The sequence below is a fragment of the Centruroides vittatus genome, unplaced genomic scaffold (assembly GCF_030686945.1).
Source record: "Centruroides vittatus isolate TY-2023 unplaced genomic scaffold, ASM3068694v2 scaffold_1478, whole genome shotgun sequence".
NCBI lineage: Eukaryota > Metazoa > Arthropoda > Arachnida > Scorpiones > Buthidae > Centruroides > Centruroides vittatus.
The window spans coordinates 916,095-938,370 of NW_027122680.1; the positions used below are offsets into that span (position 1 = coordinate 916,095).

A 22,276-nucleotide genomic window follows, 5' to 3' on the forward strand; every position below is an offset into this window, starting at 1 on the left:
AAAATTTCTGCGAAGTTCAAGGAGATTTATTTATAAGATATTGTTTCCTGATAAAACAGGATTTGAGAGGCTTTTGAGAAAGTGGAGATTTCTGCACAGAGAAAAGAAAGTTTACAAATGAACACTGATTTTAAAAATAACACAATTGTAAAATAACTATTGTTTACTTTTGCATCAGGCTTCTGAATTTTATATTAAAATATAGGTAATTCATGGTGTATATGAATGTACTTTAGCTATTCATAGCTAATTGAGTGTGCTTTATGTATAAAAATAGCAACTTTAAAGTTAATGTTATATAAACATTCCTTAAATTTTGGTACCATATAAATAATACTCAGAAATTTGTTTTACATATTATTTGTAATATAGTAAAGGTAATTTATGGAATTCTTTAAAACTGTTTTATATGTTTAACGCTTATCCTGTTAGAAATGTAATATTACATTTCTGTATATATCACTAGCTTTAAAACGTAATATTGCATTTTCAGCAATCAAAATACGAATTGTGTGTGTATTTCTGTTTGTAACACTGCAACACCGATGTGTTAATCATTTATTAAATTGATGTGCAATTATGGGAAAAATGAAAAGTATGATTCATTTATTAGTATTAAAATGAGATTTCAAAGAAGTTTTAATTGGTGTATTATGAAATGACGACTTGATATTTATAATTTCTTGATGACTAAATTAACAAGGACCAATACATTGGTAAATATCTAAAGTAATAAGAAAATCAACTTAGACCTTTCAGATGAAATAGTGGAAAAACAATCTAAAATATATTAAGTTAGAGTTATGTATATACAAATGTAATAATGTTAATTTTGTAAGTTAGCACAAGATTAGAATTTATTATTTTGGCGAATATTTTCAAGCAAATATGAAAGAAATGTGGTTTATCATAAGAATTTACACATAGCTTGATATAGAAGGTTTATCTTGAATATCAATTTTGATTCTACAACTGGAACTACAAAAATAATTTTCATATGTAAATAATCAGAATAATCAACTGATTATTGAAGAAGTCAGCTTACAGTTTATATTGATACATTTGAAATTAATTATTCAAGATTTCAGTTTAATCACTGTTTCCTGATAAAGTAGCCTGTTGTAGTTTATTCATTAACAATGACAATATGGCTTTTATACAGGAAAAATACTAATGCATTTTCCTTGGATAAAGCAGATCAGGACCTCTTTTTAAATGTCCAATTGATCTGTTTTCAAGATAGTGCAACATCATATAATAATTTGTGTTCAGAAACATCCAATTGTAAGTTGATGAAAGATGACAAGCATTTTATAAGCATTGATTTTATGCAAATTATCAGATTATTTAATGATAGGGAAATTTTTATATTGCAGGTTTGTTCCTCTCAAGTTTTAGATATTTTCATTAAATATCAAATTAATTTGATAAAGTATAAATATGAACTTTTATCTTAAACCAAAGGTGCCGATTTAAATCCAAACTTCATTAGGAAATATTTAGCGATACAAGACAGTATTGCTAGTCTGTGCGAATAACACAGTAATGGTGGAAAGTTTAATAATTTAAAATTTAGAAGTTCATATTTTAATGATTATTTTTATTAGATGTATTTTATACTTAAGTATCAACTTTTAATTAAATACTGTATTTTTATTTAAAATAGCTTTTTTAGTGCACTTGCAAATATAATTTTTATGTATATTTATTAAATAATTATTTAAAGTGATATCTGATGGAGGGTAAGTGGAGTCTTAGTAAGTAATGTTTTTGTTATTTTAATAATAATCCTAGTTTATACATGCAATTGGTTAATATGTATAAATAATAAGTATTTATATTTAAAATTTTTTAAAAGTAGTTTATAATTTTGCAACAAATTTTTTACAGAAGAATATCAATGTTGTGTGTGCGCGTATAAAGAATATAGAAAAATACTTGTTCTTTACTAGGTTCATTATTTGTTAAAATTACAAAAATTCTTATTTTATTTACCTTATTTTTTCTTTTTTGTCTTTATTGTAAAATAATTTATAAAAGGAATTAAAGTATATTTTAAAATGCTCAAAAGCTGACTATTTTCTTTATCAATAAATTCAAAAGAAATTATTTAAAATCAGATATTTTAGTAATATTTGTTATTGGAAAAGAATTTATTAGAGAAAACCATTAATATTACTTACTGCTCATCGATTTATATTTATCTTAACTTCAGCCATGTTGAAAGGAATCTGATTTTTGTAGACATTGAGAAACTTTAAATAATTAGCTATGATAATTTTGTCACCATCTTTACCTGTAAGAGCTCTTTCAAGATTAGATTATTTAATGCTGATAATAGTCAATTACTAGAGTTGAAAATAGTTATATTAATAATGCCTAATAAATAAAAAAGTTAGCTCTTATTAATTTTTTAATTATATACTGTCTTAGTTTTTAATGTGTAATATATATCATATGTTAAGTAAATAGAAGTAATTTATATCTCTATTAATTAAATTTGCATTTTTTTTAAAGCAAGGAATTGAACACTAAAATTCTTTTTAATGAAAAATGAGTTTATGATAAATATTTTTAAATAGTAGGCTGAAAATTTTGCTTAGTGATGCAACAAATAATCCATTTTTATATAATTAGAAAATTGGAAAAAAAATTACTAGGCAAAAAGAAGGCGAACATCCATTTTGTAGTATTAAATTTGTGCGATTCTTCAATTCTCTAAAATTTAAAAAATTTAACTACTAACTAAAGACGAGGAAAAAATTTTTACAGGAGAGGCTATCATAATTTTAAAAAACTACCACCGTTTTTGATCAAAGTTTTTAAACTGATGTTCAAAACAACATTGCATACTGTCAAAATTATTACATAATATAACTCATAATAATGAATTATAATTCTGCTATTTAAAAACTATAAAAGTGAAATAACTAATGTAGCAATAGCCTGAAGTAATTTATAAATTCTTATTGATGTATTTTTGATTGTTACAGGAAAGGGCTGGGGTAAAAATGGTAATGATTCAAGATGGTCCACAACAAACAGTTGGAGAAAAACCATTGAGAATAACAGGGGAAGCTCAGAAATGTGAAGTACGTGTATTATATTTATATACATTTTTTTATAATTTACCATTTTAGTATGCATTTAAAGAAATCAAGGAAAATATCACATGACTAAAGTTTTTAAAGTTTTGTGCAATTGATATTTAGATTCATATGATGTATCATTCATTATTATAGTCTTAAAATCAGTAAAATTTATTCATACTTGTTAAGAGGGGGGAGAAACAACCAAAATACATGAAGTCAAAGGCACATACTTTAACCATACATACAACACGTACAACCAAAGCAAAAACACACAGCACGTAGTACAGAGTCATATATGCAAATGGACAGCAACAGTAACTAATGAAAATCATTCATATTTCAAAAAATGCAAATATAGCAAATATAACAGCAGAGAGTGTATAAACTAGCAAAATCTATCAGAAACTGGTGCAGTTAAGGTTCATATGTAATATAAAGAGAAGAGAAGCCTTTCAAATGTCTGTTTCCAAAGGGTCAGTTCACAGATACATAACTGATTGAACTAGTCTTTATAAGTAAAAAAGTTCTCCCTCAATGCACCTGTAGAGATAATGCATTTAGTGTGGGCTCACTTGCATTTGAATTAGACCATATGTTGCTGAAAGCAAGTACTATAGTTATGAGTAGTTACAGACTATGATGACATTGCCAAAATAAAGAAAAAATAACTGACTCCTTTCATTATACATGTAAGATGCAGAAGCCAGTCTTTAATGGTTTGGAGCTGCATAAGTGCAATACCCTGCACTTTTGCAATGAGACAACTAAATCCAACTATATCCCAAATCTTAGAGTAGTCATGTGAAACCTGCAACCTATTGTTTTAATACCTGGTTTCCAGGGTTTGTTAACACAGTTTTTTTTTCCTGCTTTGTCTCATGCCATTACATGGGGTATGTTCATAAAGTCAAACGAGTTAAATGCGTTAGTAACGAATCGGTCAAAAAGTAGTAGTCTCGCTCAGTGCACATGCTCTGCGGCGAAGATGTTTCAAACGAAACTCTAACGAAGTTCACGAAGGAAAGAGTTAGTTTACTTCGTTAAGAAAATGGCACCTAGCGATATTGATGTTTATAAATATACTCTAGTGTTTAAATTGTGGATTAAAAGGAGAAATGATAGAAATAACTGTCCACCCGAACGAATCTAAGAAAAATATTTCAGATAAGGTTGCACTAGCAACATTCATATCTTCAATTTTAGAAACATTCATTTAGTTATAAACAAATACATTGAAAAGTCTAACGAAATAAGAATAACGATGACATCATTCTCGTTTAACTTGTTCGACTTTACGAATGTATCCATAATCTTAATTAAGCTGATATTTCTGACTAAGAATGTTCAAACTGAACTTGACCAGTAAAAAGATGACAATAAATTATATATTACTGGTTTGCATATCATTAGCTTTATATTATTTTAGTACTTAATTGTGTACTGGTGGCTATGGAGTATATTGGTACTAGCAGGCTTAAAGTTTACAACGCTATGGAAAAAATGTGTATAGCTTGCCAGAAGCTTGCAGACTCCTTGTGACCTACATCCAGAAGCTTGCTCATTACTGTTCTAGAGCAATGTTTGCACTCTTCACAACTGAAATAATTCAATCGACAGCCTAGCATATTTCCACATGAGAGATACCTCATTTGTCCATAATTGCCAAAAGTCTGCTCGATTGGTAGTGACATCCTTTAGCTCCCAGACCTGGGAATACTCTGGACTTATCACTAATCTAGGTGGAGTGCTGGCTGCAATGGAAGATGGATCATTGACAACCACAAACATTTTAGTAGTTGGGTGCTGTCCATAAATGACATCCACACTGGAAGGGAGGGAGGGATTGAGCTTCAGTGGATGTTTGTTGATTTCATTAAATTTTATATAGTTTATTTTATTGTATTTATTTCAAAATTTCTTGTATTTTTTGTTTCTACTTATGGTATCTATCATTCATAAAGTGATGAGTTTTAAGGGGAGAGCCAAGTTTTGTTGGACATACAAAGAGAAGAGGAGTTATGGAAACTTGGACAAACTGAGACAAGAGGGGGAAAGTAAAAATTCCAAGAAAAATGCAGATTTTTCCGTATATGGTTTCCTACTACTACTGCCAGACTGGATATGTAATGTAATGCTTTGTCTTTGAGATTCATATATGCTTCATTTTTTTTTGTGTATTTCAATGAACTTTACTGATTTTAAGGTTTAATTAATGACACCATTATCGTGTTTGCTCTGTCTGCTTTGAAGCTTACAACAGACTGTTCTTATGCCAAAATTATTTTACCAAAATATATATACTTTTTGTAATTGCTGGTGGATACATGATAGGTTGCTTCAAAAACATTGGGCATTGATTAATCACATTAACACATTACTTTTTTTTATAACAGTTTAAAAAATCTTGTATAATGCAACAGTTTAAAAAATCTTGTATCATGTAAAATCTTGTATAAGTCTTGTACAGTAGAGAGTCGTTAATCCGAATCGCCGGTTATCCGAACGATTTTCAGTCGGACTGTGTCGTGCTGAATCTACGTTTTTGATACTAGATTTACTTCTAAAGTATAATTTTCATGTTTTTATATTCTTCAATATATTTATTTTGTTTGTACAGAATAAAGAAATAATTTTTAACGATACAATAGCCTCGATTATTATTATTAAAAATTTTCGTTAGGCTTAAAATCAACGAAAATTCAACACAAAGCGACATGCAACGGAGAAAAATTTGAACATCGGACAGGTTAATATATTTTTTGTACATAATCGGTTATCCGAACAAATGACTAATCTGAACAACCCCAGTCCCCAATTGATTCAGATTAACGACTCTCTGCTGTAGCTCATAAGTTCCACAGTTTTGTCTGAAAACTTATTTGAACTTTTATACTTTTTCAAAGTTTTGTTATTCAGATTACTTACTTCTCAGCAGTTAAATGCACTATTGAAAAAATAATTCAAAATTAAGAAGCATTGAAAATAGAGATGAACATGTTTTTTTTTTTTTTAAATTCAACAGTTTTATAGGAATTATATATCTAAATTTATACTTGTATATTTGAGTAAAATGTTTTTATGAACATGTTATTACTTTTAAAAGCCATATAAACTTTGTCATGTGATGATTAGATATATCGTCTTTTAATATCTTAGGTTATATATTATTGATAATTGTTTTTTAAAGAATTGAATAAAGTGGAATACTATAATAATAAATCCTATTTTTATTTTTCTTCTCTTAGTTTGCAAAACAGATGGTATTAGATCTTATAACTGAAAAGGAATTAGAGGTATGGCCTAATTATGATTTTTGAAATATTCATTTTTAATAGTATAAACTTTTACTAAATGTATTAAGTCATCTCAGGGTGCAGGTAGAGGGAGAGGAAGAGGACGTGGTTTCCAAGCTCAAGACAATAGGCAGGACTACGGGGGTTCGGCAGGACCAGGAGCTGGTCGTGGTAGAGGAGCTGGGGGTACTGGTACTGGAGAGGCTAGTGGTCAAGAGGTTCAATACAGTGTTCCAGCTAATAAATGTGGGCTTGTTATTGGGAAAGGTAGCTAATTTAGTTTTATGAATTATTATAAAAAATAGTGTTTTAATATGAAGTTAAGATTATTACCATAGTTTAAGAATAGTAACACTAAGAATTTTGAAAATAGATATATTTAATAAATAAATTAATATTTTGATATTTTTATAACGTTAAGATAATTTTTACTTTCATTGTCATCTTTTTACCTCTTCAAATGATTATTATGCAGCTTCATATAGTGCCAAAGAATTTTTTGATAAGAATTTTCTATTACAACAGAAGAATTATGGATTCTGATGTTTTCTATTGCTCAGAAATATCATAAAATGATTTAGAATGTATACTGTACAGTTCAACAGTTTTTGTGCTTTCCTTGTTTTTAAAACAAAATAAAGAATTAGTCAGTTTTAATTTTTAATATTTTCCTATGTATTGGGTCCATACAGACCTGGATAGTTAAGGAAAAAGTTTTTTAGCAGAAAAGGTCAGGTAATCCACAAATACTGTGGAATTTGTCTGTTGTTCTTGCTCCTTTTTGATCCGAACACATCTTTAAATTTGGTTTGGTATAGGGAGGTATATGTAAACTAAAGTGACCAAAAGAATGGCAAGATTTGTTCTGCTTATATCGCGTAAACTATAAATGATAATCTAACAATTTAAATTTTAACACTTGGATCGAAGGTTTACATCTGCATTTGAAATGGTGGGTAATGTAGGTGTGGAGCTCTGTGGGGAGGGGCAGCAGTTGTGTGTGAACGTTGAAAATGGTTAGTATAGTGTTTGGGTATAGTGTTATAGTGGTAATGTGGTATAGTGTTTGGGCAGTGAAACTTGGGATTGCAAAGAGATATGACATTGAAATTGGTGTTGATTTGTTCAGAATGACAGGATCTACAATATTATTTAGCAATAATAATCAATAAAATAGAATTTGTAAAGTTAAGCCAATAAAAGTGTGAGCTGAAGGAAATATTCATAATGTCGAAGAAATTGCAAAGGAAATATGAACCAGAAATGTATATCATTGGAAAGAAGAAATAAAAGGAATCAGAATAGCCCAAAATGATTAATGCCGAATGATGCAGATTGTAGAGAGAGCATAAGAAAACCTAGTGCGTCAACTCTGACACAAATACTTCGAGTGTGTCACTGCCTGAACTGATGGATATTGACTTGGAATGTGTTAACCATGAAGACTTTATTAATTTACATTTTATCCTTTCTCTAATAACACGAACACATTCACACCTTAAACAACTGTGATTGTGTTCCGTACACAATTTTTTTACCTGTGTGACATTTGATTAACTCATTGTAATCAGTTGATGCTGTGGGGGGAAGCAAAGAACTCTCAGTTGGCTCTTAACGATATTTTGTATGGGACATTTTGGACTGCCTGGGGGACCTCATTCAATTTATGTATTTTTATTCATTGCTGCTGGCCACATAGAGTACATGGATATCATCAATCTATCAAAATTGACAGGATTTTTATTTGTTATGTGTCTTTTCTCTAACTGTAAATTCCCATCTTAAGATGGCCTGTGGGATTTCGGAAGTATACCAAAATTTTATGGAGTTGAAGTTGGGTTTTCAAAAACACCATCAACAACAACCCACTTATCTTCCAAAAACTCCACCACTCCTAAGTTTCAGGGTGAGATGGGAAGAAATGTAATGACCTACAATGGGTCCATGCTGGACAAAAAATATCATGTGATAAGCAATTTCTCCCTCTCACAGTGTGTGCAATTTCTTTTGTTTAAATTATTTTGAATTTACAGTCTCCTCGCTTTTAAGAAAATGTGATTTTATGGTGCAAGTTTTTTTTCTTATTTAAATGAAATTTATGAATTAATTTAAATTATGACATTTTTACATGATTTAGTTTATTATGTAATCGATTTTACAGGAAGTTTTTCGTTTTTTGTAAGTGAATAAAAAATTTATGTAATTGTGTACAAAATGGGCTTAAATAGACTTGGCTGAATATTACATAATGGAAAGGGCAGATGCAGAGACATTAATAAGTCAGGGAATAATGTCATAATTTGTCAGGGAATCAGATGGAATTACCTGTATGGAACCTGTATATGTTTTAAAAGATTGGAAAAAATGAAATAATGAATTATTCTAATTATTGAAGGTTTGATTGATGATATTGAAAACTTTAGAAAAGTGTTTACTGATTTTGGCACATCTGATATTAGAAGAAAGCATATATTTCTAGAATGTGAAGTTCATCTTGTTTGTAGAGAGCATAATTAGCGTTTATTGGAATTCTGAAATCTTAATTGAGGCGTTCCTTGCACATGCTTTCGTATTCATCGGGTTTTTCTTCTTTTAAAAGATTAAAAACTGATATTTGTCTAATGCTTAGTATTTCGGACGAATTAAAAGATAAAAATCCAATAATTGTTAAATTTGCGCGTTCATTATAATAATATATCTTGCAAGAAGTTAAATATACTGTTTTCGATGTATGCGATGTGACAGATGGAGCAAATACAGAACTTGCAAGGAAAACAGTGACATGTCTTACTGTTAATGATTTTTGTGCTTGCATGCATGTTTTTCTATTAAAAATGTTTTTAAATTTTTGTGAAAAATTATACATACCTTGTATTTTATATTTGTAATAATTTGAATTGTCCAATGAAATTTCAGCAATTAAAAATTTTAGATGTCAACTGCAAATTAATGTGTATTTAGACATTTAGTTACCAAAAATTACACATTACAAATATATTAAATACTGAACGTAAGTTAAATTATAATATAATTTAACTTTACTATATTTATAGAAATTTAAATGTTTTTATTGAATTTTAACTTTTTTCATCCGAAATGTTTGATTTCTGTTGAAACGTGTAAAGAAAAATGGTATTAATAATCTGATAAGATTAGAGTGAAATTTATGATAAGTTGACATATTAAATTGTATTTAATCTATAATTATGATTATGGTTCATCTAAAGAAAAATATATTTTTTAAAAATTGAAAAAATTGTTTTAGAATAGTAATCTTTGTATTACTGTTGATAATTTTTAAAAAAAGTAATTAAGGGAGTGAATTTTTAATAATAATAATGTAAAAAAAAAATACTGTAATTTTGTATGACAGTTTATACTTGAAAGAAAATTACTAGAATAGAAATTAAACCTTTGCATGACTCATCAGACACTCGGTCTCTGGAGCATTTGTTGAAAACATGTGATATGCAGTTTAGAACATTTTATCTCAAGCATTAAAATGACATTTTTCTGTTAAATTCATTGTGGAAGTAATTTTAAAATAGGCAAAGATAAATAAATGGAATATTGAGAGGTAATGAGGTTAGCTATTTATCCTTTAAGTCAAGAATAGTATCTGTCATAAGCTCATAAGCTTGATAGAATGAAATTGAGTTAAGGATGGAATATATAAAATAGGTATTTATCTATTGCCTATGTCTAATATATTCCATTTTACATTTATACGAGATGAGACAATCGAGCACTTGCATTAGAAACAAAATGCGATCATTATACAATTCTGTTGGTTCTTGACCAATGGAAGAATGCCAAATTCAGTTCGAGTTTGAACTTTTCATCAGATTGTTTCAAGGTTCAGCGGCAAGCTAGTGATACTTAGCAGAAGGCGTCTCTGTGGATACCACGAATGCATCAAGAAAAAAAAATCGTCTTGAGCAGATGCTAGTAGAATAGAATGTTATGGGCTGTGTAAAGAATTCTCTGGTTGTTTTAGATTTAATAATAACAATGAACAACTTTTAATGATAACAAAAAAGAAGAAAGATTACAAAACTACATCTTGCTAAGACTGCTGATAACAACAGACTATACACGTGACAAACAATCTCTTGAGCTAAAGCTACAAAAAAAAAAACAAAAAAGCTAAGAGGTGTTAGCTCAGAAGAGTCAACAAAGTTTAAAATATTAGATATAAAACCTAAATTCAATTGCAAAGGATGTTGACTTTCAATACTATGAACGAGTCTGTCAGACAAAGGAAAGCACTTTTGATGAGTTTGTAATTGCATTATAAAATCTCTATATAACCTGTTTTATTGTGTAACTCGACTTTTAAATACAGATAACCATACAAAATTACGGTATATTTAATTAGGGTCTAAATTGTGTGTACAAAAGAAAGTAGAATCGTTTGGTAATAATTTATACACTGCAACAGTAATGTTTTGAAATTTAAATTTGTAATAATTTCGAACTGTCATAAAATTATGCTCTTAGAGCATTTTAAAAAAATATAAATGTTTATATTTTTAAATGCTCTTATTTTTGTTGTGTAATATTTTACTCCCTTGATGATTTTGTTTATTTTCAGTAATGAATAGAGAATATCAAATGGATGAAAATTACCTAAATAGTAATTGTTTATTAAAATTTAATATTACTGTTTACATAATTAAACAATTTATTCAATTTTGAAAAAAAAAATTAGTTTCAAATTGTGTAATGTATAAAAATTATTGAAATTTGTAAATATTTTCGTCACGTAAAGTTTATAAAAATACTTTTGTTTAGGAGGAGAAACTATTAGGAGTATAAACCAACAAACAGGTGCACATGTAGAATTATCGAGGGCACCACCTCCAACCCCTCATGAAAAAATATTCATAATTAGAGGTAATCCGCAACAAATTGAGCATGCTCAACAGTTAATAAGTGAAAGGATTGGTGCAGTTGGTGTAAGTATTTGCATTTATATTTAGTCTAAGTTTTTTGTAGTAGTAATTTAATATTTAGTTAAATTTATAATGAAATTTTAAATTTATCGGAACATCCTTTAAGTGTGTTATCTCTGATTCTTTTTGGTGCTTCATACATACGTCGCAGTGTTTAAAAATGAGGAGAACATTTATTAATGGGAAAAATTTAATTAGGGATGCAATCATCCCTCGGAATTGTGATTTTATGGTTTCGTACTTAAATGGTTTTATTTAAAATCAATTAACTAACATAAAAATGTTTTTCAATGAGTAATCAGAATTATTCTTTAGCCGACATTACAAATATTTTGGAGTGAGAATTATAAATTTTTTAAAATTCCATAAAAATTCCATTGACTGAATTTTAAAAAAAGGTTATCATCAGTTAAATGCTGATACAAAGTCTCTTCTTATCCTGATTTTTAACAGTCAAAATTTCATACAAAGGACAATAATACACCTTACTTGTTAGTAAACTATTCTTATATTCAAGTAAGATTGTATATCCTAAAAATTTGCACAAATTTTAGTTGTTTGAAAAAAATTTATTTATTGGATTGTAAATGTATATGTATAACAAACAGTCTTATAGTAGAGCCATAAGACTGTTTGTTCCTTCATCCTTTGAAAAAGATATAGGATTAAGAAGCCCTGTGTTCTCTTTGTTAAATTTCTTGTAAAAATTTTAAAAAATTTTCTTGTATATTTTAAATGTATTAATGTTAATACATTACTAATGTTTAATAAAAATTCTCTATACAATTTATATCACTAATGTTTCATGAATTTCGTTGGGCCAAGTTTAAGTGGGACACCCTATGCAAAGAACCATGATAAGAAGAAATGGCATTCTATAAAATTTTTATATTCATTTTTTACTTTCTGGATTTGTTTCAAGCCTTATAGAATTTATACATTAATTATTATAACAAAAATACAGTAGAACTTTGATTATGCAAATTGATTTATTCTGCGGGTAATTTGCAAAATTGATAATTGAGATAAATGGATTAACATGTAAAGAATGAAATCGCAGAGTAACAGCGTAGTATTATATATACATGTACTGTACGTATTTATTCATCAACGTGTGATTAGATAATTTGGATCTGTCACAGCAAATATGCATCATCTATCACGCAGTTGCATGGCATAAGAGGAATTGCAGTGTGATATCCATGAGAAAAAGAAAGGAGGGCAAGTGGTGGTTTGGATAATTGGACATTTGGCTAATCAGAGTTCGGCCGCGACTCCACTAGCCGTAAAACCCCTTGCCGTAAAAGCTTTTAATCACGTGACCTATTTGCGTTTGCGCTCGGATTGCGGTGGAGGTCCGGCTAGCGAAGCTTTTTACGGCGACAGTACTATTACGGTGTATACGTGATATATCGATATAAAGACAATACTGTAATTATATTCTACGAGTTTTCTCTATACTATAATTACAAATATAGTAAAAGTAATATCTTTACTTTCATATATTGACTTTTATAATTATATTATTAAGATAATATACAGCATTTATAAACTTAGCTTTTTTATTATATACTCCTCTAAATTGAAGGATTTTCCTTTGGCCGTTCATATCGCGCGTGTTTTAGGCATCCATTATTATAATCGGGATACCCCTTGTCGTAGATACATGAATACTTTCGGATGTTTTTGATAAATCTTTCCAGATCTTCTAGAGTAACCACGACAGAACGTACACAAAAGCTCGTTTTCCGCCATTTTTGCACCGTGTCACGATGACCTAGATTTTACTGACTTCTGATTGGTGGATGGTACCGGTTTACGGTCGTATTCACTTCGAAATTTGAACACTGCTCAACTCGCTTTTACGTTGGTTTTACGACCTGCTCGGGCGTAAAATATCATGGTCACGTGATTAAAAGCTTTTACGGCAAGGGATTTTACGGCCCTTTCACGGCTAGTGGAGTCGCGGCCTTCTTCTGTATTTTATAATAGCTGTTTAATATGAAGTATTATTTAAATCTCTATGAATATTTGCTTTAATTATATTTTTACATTTGGAATATGAAATGCTTTTAATAATAATGAATATCTACTTCTAAATTACTCCATATTTTTAAAATCTTACAAGAATTCTAATTTCTCTTTAGCCTCCTGCCCAGAATGGACCTCCACCTTATCCAACACAGTATCCACAGCCATAGTAAGTTATCGGATTTTTTAATTTGGGAATTTTTTTTATATAAAGAAAAATTGCGCCCGTAAGTCTAAAGTAAACTTTTAATTTCAAGAACTTATAATTTCTTAAAGAACTCCTAATTTTTAGATTAGAATTATCTTAATTGTTTTAGTTATATAATAATGCAGAGTGTTGTTTGTTTCTATAATTACTGTAGTCAGATCAATTTATTAAAAGCAATTTTTACTTTTATAGTGGATATAATCAACAACCACCACCACCTGCACAACCTTATGCCCCTCAAGGATGGGGTAATGCATACCAGCATTGGCAGAATCAAACAGCTGCACCTAATGATCCAAGTATGTATAGAATGTTTACTAAATTTTATATACTGTTAAAAAAGTACAGGACAAAAAGAATGAACTATTACAAGAAGGCCATTATTTTTTTTTACAGAAAAAATTTCTGTAATCTGATATTAAATGTTAACTATGTAGCAAAAATCACGAATTAGTGTTAAAGAAGAGAGAATTTATTCATTTTGTTTACCTTTAATTATTTCTTATATTTTTTTTTCTTCAATGTATTTTTAAGAAAAAAGAAATTAGGCACATTTAAACATCTTTCACTGATATGTTAAACACATTTCTTATTTTCATGCACAAGGGAGATTTCAAAAAATAGAAGCTAAATGGCTAAATTATCACAAAATTTTCATTTCTCTTTGGAGGAAAGATAAACATTATCTTGATATTAATCTGTCATTGATTTTAAACAATGTTGTTATATATATACAATATACAAGTATAACGGTATGAATAATAATAATAGGCTTTTGTTTCATATGGTGGAGATTTACTGTATAGATATCCCAAATTGTTGCAGGATTTCAAGTTTACTATGGCTTATTATTATTAATTAGAGCCTAAGAGATGAGTCAGAAATATGTCCAAGTATACAATCTACAGTAACTTAAGATTGAAATAATTTTTGAATTTGAAATATTTAAAGTTTTACTTAAGTTGATGAATTTTAAGTATTGTTTTTGTTGTTATTTATTTGAAGAAGAATGCTCTAAAAAGCATAGAAAACAAAAAAGTAAATTTTGGAAACTTGTATAACATCTATTTAATTTATTTTAAGTTGTTTAATAAGTCATATTGTAAATGGTTAATAAGTCATATTGTAAATCTGTCAGTTTCTGACAGATCATTTAAGCATTGAGATGAAATTTCAGAAAATTTTGTATTGGTTGTTCTTTTAGAAGTGAGTTGAGATTTAGGTTTTTGAAAGTAAAAAAAAAAAAATTAACCTCTTCTTCGTCTTACTTTATCTTACAAATTCTATAGAGATAAGTTTATGAAAGTTTTCAATAGTTAACATATAGATTGCTTTTTAGATTTAGATGGTGATTATAATCTTAATATGATTGTGTTTGAAGTTTATTTCATTTTCTAATGATTGAGTTTCAAATTTTGTATTCTAGTGATGGTATTAAAGAGGACTGTTCTTTCAGAACTCAATGGATTATTATATTATTGATTAATTGATTATTATATTAAATGATTTCAAATATAACAAATGAACACTGTTTGAAAATTAAAGTATCTATCTATTCATTCAAGTAATCATTATTTTGCATTTAAAATAAAGTTTATTATGATTTGATAATGTTAGCAATGAATTACTTAGTAAGAATTTTCTGATTTTGAAATGTTGATCCTTATAGCATTTATTTAACATCCAGTAATGAGTTTGAGATTATACAAATGATGTAACTTGGTGAAACTAACATTGGTTTTTTGATGTAATAAAAGCATGGAGACTTATTCTTTTGTGAATTTTCTGCTTTAGTTGATTTCATAAGTGGCAAGATAATGAAATATTGCAAAAGAATGAGCAAAATTTTAAGCAGCACAAACAATTATTCAAAGAAAACAAGAACGCATACTTACAGAAGTTTTTAGTAGTAGTATTCATTCATTTCTGAAATATCTGAGTTAAAAAAAAAAGAACTTATATAAACTTCAATCAAAGATGATAATGCAAAAGTAACATAAAATCATGATTGGTTTTTTTTAATTAGTGAAAATATCTTTTTATAATGAATAAAGTAACATTTACATTAATACAAATCTATAATAGTGTAGTTTCTATTTACAGTTTTATAGATGAAGTTATATTAAAGCACAGTGTTTAAGCTGGGAAAAGTTTTTCTGTAGCATCTTAGCTAATTTTACTAAAAAAAAAATTGTAGCAAAATTTTACGAACTAGTTAACATTTCTCAACCATGATGTTGCCCAGAACTATACACAACACATCATTGTCTAAACATTTGTTTATTCTCATAGATACTGTGCATTATTACAGTGTACTGTGCTACCGATATAACCATAAATTTATTTCTACAGCCCACAAGTATCATGCATTATTGAACAATTCTTCTTGGTTTTGATTAACACCAGGCAATGAATGCTGAATGAAAATCAAATTCCTATCTTGGACTATTTATGGAGATATTTAACAAGTTTCTGACATTTGTTACACGAAGACAGTTTCCAATTGGAGTTTTTGTTAATGTCATCTCACTGAAACTTTTTTACACTCAACAGTGTGCACTGGGTTTGAAAAAACAAATTCAATAACTGTTCATATGTGAGGGTAATCTGAGAAGTCATTTACAACTGTCATTTTATAAATTTTAGCCAACGACAGCCTTACGTCTGACGGCAGAAAATCTTTTAAACAAGTCCCACTCCATTAGAAATTGTTTTTAAAATTACAATATTAACTATTAAGTATTTGTTTGTTGGAAATTTCTGTGTCTACAAAGCAGAGAATACGTGACACCCCATACATGAGGTGATGTCTGTCAAGGTGGATGTTTGAGTAGTGATGAGAGATTGCTCTTAGTCAGTACTAACTGTTCCATTTTAGGAGAGATAGGATGACGTTACAGTTGCCCAATATTGGGTTGGTTTGGCTGGCAATTTTAAATCAATGCCAGCAGTCAACAAAAATATATACGTTTATAAACAAAACAAGTAAAATGGCAAAGCTATTCTTGGGTCGAGACTATGTCTCGGAGAGCGTGAGCAACGCATGTGCAAATCTCGCACTTGTGCTTGTTTGTAGAAACAGTCTCAGCATGCTGTATTTTATTTTGACCCAATTCTTGGTCCCCTGACTACCTACAAGTGTGGTTTATTTTGTGTGTGCATGATTTGGGCACCAAATACTCTGTGCCAAATTGCAATTTGGATATGTACACTTTCATACCTCTAAGTGTGCAGCCATTGACAGCAGCATGATTTTAGAGATGAGACATAGTCTTGTCAATTATATTTTAATTGTAAAAATATATACTAAATATTAAAAATAATTTTATGTTTGTTTATAATAATAAAATGCATGAACCACACGTTTAATACTTTTTTGGCAACACTTTGTTTTTTTAAAACAAGCATTTTGGACCCTTTTCACATTCAGGTTTAACAAGAAGAATCACACTGTTTAAGAAGACAGTTCAAATCTTTTTGTGAAACCTGATGCAGACCTGTGAAAAGGGTTGAAAAACATTCTTTTATAGAAATTAAAGTGTTGCTGAAAAAAGTATTTAAGGTGTTCAACTAAATTAGTTTCAGCCTATACAGAAGTGTTTTTTAATGATAAAATGACCTTCCCATTATAACTAACTATTAAAGTTTTTGTTATGATTCAAAAATGATGCTGTAATGTGTTAAATTTTCGAATGCTTTTTACATGATTCTAAGTAAAAATAATTGTTTGTGCTAAATTTACTGCCATTTTGGGTTTTAAAAATCGATTTTTCAAAATGAATCAGTTTAGGCATTCGTTTGATTCTTCTTTTCCTCAAATAAGTACAAGAAATTGTACATTTAGAGAAACCTTGCTTAGGCGAATGAATTCAAAACTTGGTTAATTCATGATGATGATGATATTTGTTTGGCTTGTTGCATGATTTTCCGTACCTTATTTAATGTTAAATATGATCGAATTACAGCATTTAAGAAGTATGCTGATTTTGAGAAGCATTAAAAAGAAATGCATCATCTCATTATCTTCCCCCTACCCCAGTTGTCACGTCAGCCGACGAAACAGTTTTTAAAGATGATACAATGGGATTTTTTTTTGAGTAAAAGGGAATTAGCTGTAATTTGTTTGGAAGTAGTGTTGCAATATTAAGTTTATCTGTAATAAGATTACAGATTTATTTTCTATTACAAAATAAAATCGTGCTTATCTACGTATAAATGGAGAATTATTGGGATTCAAAAGATCAATTCTGGATTTCCCAATTACTTTCTATTCTTAAGCTTGATGTTTATTTATTAATGTATGTATCATGCTTGTAATGTAAATCATTAATTTTTTTTAAAATTAAAGTAAATTTAAACAAGTATTCAAAAGAATTGGAATAGGGAGAAATTTTTGTATTGTCCCATCACTAGTTAATTAAAGCATTTTAAAAACGTTAGTTTTTAAGATGCTTTAACTAGTGATATGCTTTAAAATATGCTTTAACCACTTGAAAAACTAGTTTTTTAGTGAAATCTGCTAAGAAAGTTATTTCTAAATTCTTCTGGCATTTTAGTGAAAAACTAGTGACAGCTTAAACCCTGAAAGCATAATTGATGCATAAAAATGAATTAAAAATAGTTTTAACTGTTAAAAGGAAAGTATCTATTTGTCTGGTTAAACAGTATATAACTTTGGATAATCAAGATTTCACTAAGTTAGAGATTAATTCATTATATTTACAATATATACAGTTCCGTTTAATAGCATACTGTGATATTTACATTGATCAAATAAATGCATGAAATAATTATGTTTATGCTGCAAGTTTTCATTTTGTAATTCATGTTGAATCTTGGGTATTTCAGTAGTGGATGATCTTGTGCTATATTATGATTTTCTTTTGAATCCTTATTATCTGGGAACCTAAAACTTGTTGGCACTTCTGATGGTTTCAGTAAAATTCTGATATGTAAAACTAGGGCCATTGACTGTTTGTATGGGTAGAGAGAATCTCTTTTCTCATTTAGCAGGTCTGACTTTTTTTCTTCTTTTTGAACAAATGAAATATGTAGAATTTTTTTTATTAATAAAATATGCTTTTAAACAGTTTTTTATTAGTACTAATAATAATAATAATTAGTAGGAGGGTATTAATAACTATAAGTCCCCAACAGGACCATGCCATGCTATGATAGAGAGGCAGCTGCATCAGGTGACATAAGCAGCATTTAAGGGGCAGCATTTCGAAGACTTGCATCCTGTTTGCATCATGCCGAGAAAATCTACCGCACGGCCCCGGTCCCAAAGTTTTCTCCGGGCCCAAGGAAAATCCTCAGCCCTTTTCTTCTCAATGGCCCTTCTCAGAACATGTTTCTTCCAAATGAGATGAATAAATACATATTTAGCTTAAGCTTAGTTTTTCCATTTAATTTTTACTAGGCATTCACTAAGGCAGCATTTTGTTCAGAGATAAATGGAAAGTTTTTCCATTTTCTCTAAGCAGCATTTTCATGCTGTGATTAATACAAATTATGTGCTCAACAAGAATTTTGCATTATTACAGTGTCAATCTCTGTCACTTTTCATTCCTCCCTCTCTTAGAACATAGCTGTTCTCAGTCATGTGACTTTGATGTCATGTGAACATACTGCATTAAGATTGTATAATAGACAAAATAGAAATGATATTGTGATCTAATAAAACTTTCATATGGTAATAAAATAACTAGAAGTTTTTAGTTATATTCATATCAAAAATGTTAGTATTTAACTAAAAACGTACTAAAATTATGTTTTCAAAACTTTAGTACTTTCATTCTTTTATTCCTGTATTGTATCAGTTATGAAAGTTTTGATTCATTTATCTCGTGATTAAAAATAAATATTTTAAAATTTTATTCCTTTTGTTAATAATTTTCGAGTACGATTTTTGTAGCGAATTGTATTTTTTGCCGTTATTACATCGAGTTCTGTCCCTCGGCTTTGACTACCCGAACTAACATTGCATGTCTTGTTTTTGTTTTTTAGCTAACACTGGCTTTATCTAGTTTTTTAATTTGTGGGTAATATAGTTACAATTTTTGTTTTGAAATTGCGGTACCGAAAAACAGCTGCGGGTATTAGAAATTTATATTTAATAAATATTTTTCGAAAGTACAACTTTATTTCCATTTACAGCAGTTCCTAACAATTTTCGAAAAAATGTTTCAAAAAAAAAAAATCCACCAGCTGGCTTACTGTGGTACACAACCTGTTAATATTGTACTATGCTTTACATTTAATAGCTAACAGGATTGAAGAAATTATATAAAGCAGCTAAATGTTTATATAAATTTTGAATATTAGCAAAAAAAAAAAAAGAGCAATTAAGTTACTGTACATTTTTAAAAAGAATAAAAGTTTTACCTTATTTAATAACTAAATTAATTTTTTATTTCTTAAATTTCATAAAAAATTTAGTGAAATCGGTAAGTTCAACAAAATGAACTTATAATAGAGAAATTAGAAATAGATTTTTAATTAAAAATTTAAATTTTTATTATAAAATAATTTCACACCCACGTTAGTGTCTAAAGCTATTACATTTAAAAATTATAACTGGTTAAAGTTGTTATTTGCAAATATTGTTTTTTACTATATAAAATGCTATAATTTATCAACACACATTTTATATTTAATATTTTTTTTCTTTTCAAATTCTAATTGAGATTTGATAATTTAGAACTAAATGGGATATAGGGATAAATAGTTAGTTGTTTCCGATCATTAAATGGATGCATATTAACCTTAAATGTTCTTTATTGTATAATCTATATCTAATGTAGTTTTTATTTAATCTTAGTTGAAGTAACAAGAGAATTTTAAAAGATTGATTAGAGTCAAAAACAGTCTGAATTTAATAATATAGTCTATAACATAGTATTTTGAATTATTTATTTGCTAAACTTATTTTTCCCTTTTTGTAGAAATGGAAAAACCTTCGATTTAAATAAATTCTTCATACTTTAAAAATATTGTGTAATACAGATTATGCTAAATCCACTGCTTGAGAAATTTTTAATTCAATAAAGTTTTTCAGTTTATTTTTGTGTGAAATTCTTGCATCATTTAGAAAAAACTTCTTCCTAACAAGGCTGGTTTCTTTCAAAGTTCAGATAAATCTATGTAGTTGCTTGATAATAGGTGGAATTGGCAGCATGACCATAAAATTTTGTTTAATAGAGACAAGCTATTAGGCTAAAATAGGCACTACTGTGCACATTATAACGAATGACGTGCGATTTTAATACTTTTGAATTGAATTCCTATATTGTTAAAACAATAATGTTACAATTTGTGCAAATGAAATTTGATTGTGTAATTAGAATGTATAAAATTTAATCAGTCAAAAAGTTTATAAACATTTTTAATGGTCTCTCTCTCTTGTTTTATAGCAAAAGCAGCAGCTGATGCTAATGCTGCTGCTTGGGCAGCATATTATGCACAGTATTATGGTCAGGCACAGCCACCCCAACAACAACCACCTCAACAGCAACCTCCTCCACCACAACAGCCTGTTCAACCTCCAAATCAAACAGGTAGGAAGATATGGATAATTAGCAGATTCTAATAATGCACATTTTAAATTGAGATCCAAACCACGTATTTGATCTTTTCTTCCAAATTATAGAATTGAATTTATAATCATTTAGCTTAAATTCCTTAATTGATAGATTTTTAATTTTTAAAGATAAGTTTGTAAATCTTATTGTATCTCTATTATTAATAATAGAGATATTTCTTATGCTATTTAAATTGCTGTTTAACTGGATTTTCAATTTTTCTTGTGAATGAATGTAAATGTTGTTTGTTTTAAAATGTTTAATGAAATATTTTCTTCCTTTACTTTTGGTAGGGAAATGTTCTGTTTAAACTTTTGAAATTTTAGATGGTTTATGAAATGTCTAAAGTTGTATTGCTCTGTTTTGATATAAAACTAATTATAAATCAGACATTAATCTAATTTAATATAAATCTTAAATCATCAGACATTGAAATAAGGTTTGAAAAACATTTTTCGTTGCAGAATTTGTAACATTTGATCACGTTACAATTTGTCATGCAGATTTTTCATACTTCTCACGTAATGTTGACACATCAGTAACATGAATTTTGAAGTAAACATTTCTTTTTAACTTTTTTATAAATCTTAATTTTATTAACGTTATTTAATCAATATGTCACGAATGGTGTAAATATCACTTTGTGAAATACATTCATTACAGTTGTGTTATTTCTTTAGTAGAGCATTTGTTCTTTACCTAGAATATATTTTTCTGATTTCATGTTCAATAAAGAACAGTATTAAAGGAGGAGTTGCCGGTTGATTTTTATTCAGCATTTATACACTTTGCCGAGTGGAAATCGGAGAGGAAGGAATGGATCAATTGATGTTAGGAGAATATATAAAATGTGAATCCCCTACAATGTCATCTGCATTTTTATTTGTAATTTTAATCATTTGAATTATCCTGTTACAACATTGTTTTATTTTATCCCCCAAAAAAAGAACTCATCTGTTTGTTCAGAATTTTAAGAAAATAATGAGAAATTTGAAAAATATAAAACAAACATTCAAAGTATGAAGTGTGCCCTTCAGTTATTGTTATTTTAATGATTATAATTAGTTTTGAAAAGAGAGAGCAGAAAATGCTGGATTTTGCAAAATGTCAGGTA

The 22,276-nt window shown here is 28.5% G+C and overlaps 1 protein-coding gene across 11 annotated transcripts in view; it reads left to right on the forward strand.

The window, feature by feature from the left end:
- LOC136987150 (far upstream element-binding protein 1-like) overlaps window positions 1-22,276 on the forward strand; it is a 64,779-nt gene that overhangs the window by 22,398 nt on the left and 20,105 nt on the right. For 10 of the 11 annotated variants that reach the window (XR_010882583.1, XR_010882584.1, XM_067284833.1 and 7 more), the window contains 7 exons: window positions 2,994-3,092; window positions 6,338-6,385; window positions 6,463-6,652; window positions 11,180-11,343; window positions 13,488-13,540; window positions 13,772-13,878; window positions 20,995-21,138. Coding sequence is in view for 9 of the 11 variants with exons in the window: in XM_067284833.1 (XP_067140934.1) it covers window positions 2,994-3,092; window positions 6,338-6,385; window positions 6,463-6,652; window positions 11,180-11,343; window positions 13,488-13,540; window positions 13,772-13,878; window positions 20,995-21,138 (805 nt within the window). In the remaining 2 variants the exon portion in view is untranslated. The remainder of the gene's footprint in view (window positions 1-2,993; window positions 3,093-6,337; window positions 6,386-6,462; window positions 6,653-11,179; window positions 11,344-13,487; window positions 13,541-13,771; window positions 13,879-20,994; window positions 21,139-22,276) is intronic. The other variant, XM_067284835.1, reaches the window with a different exon arrangement.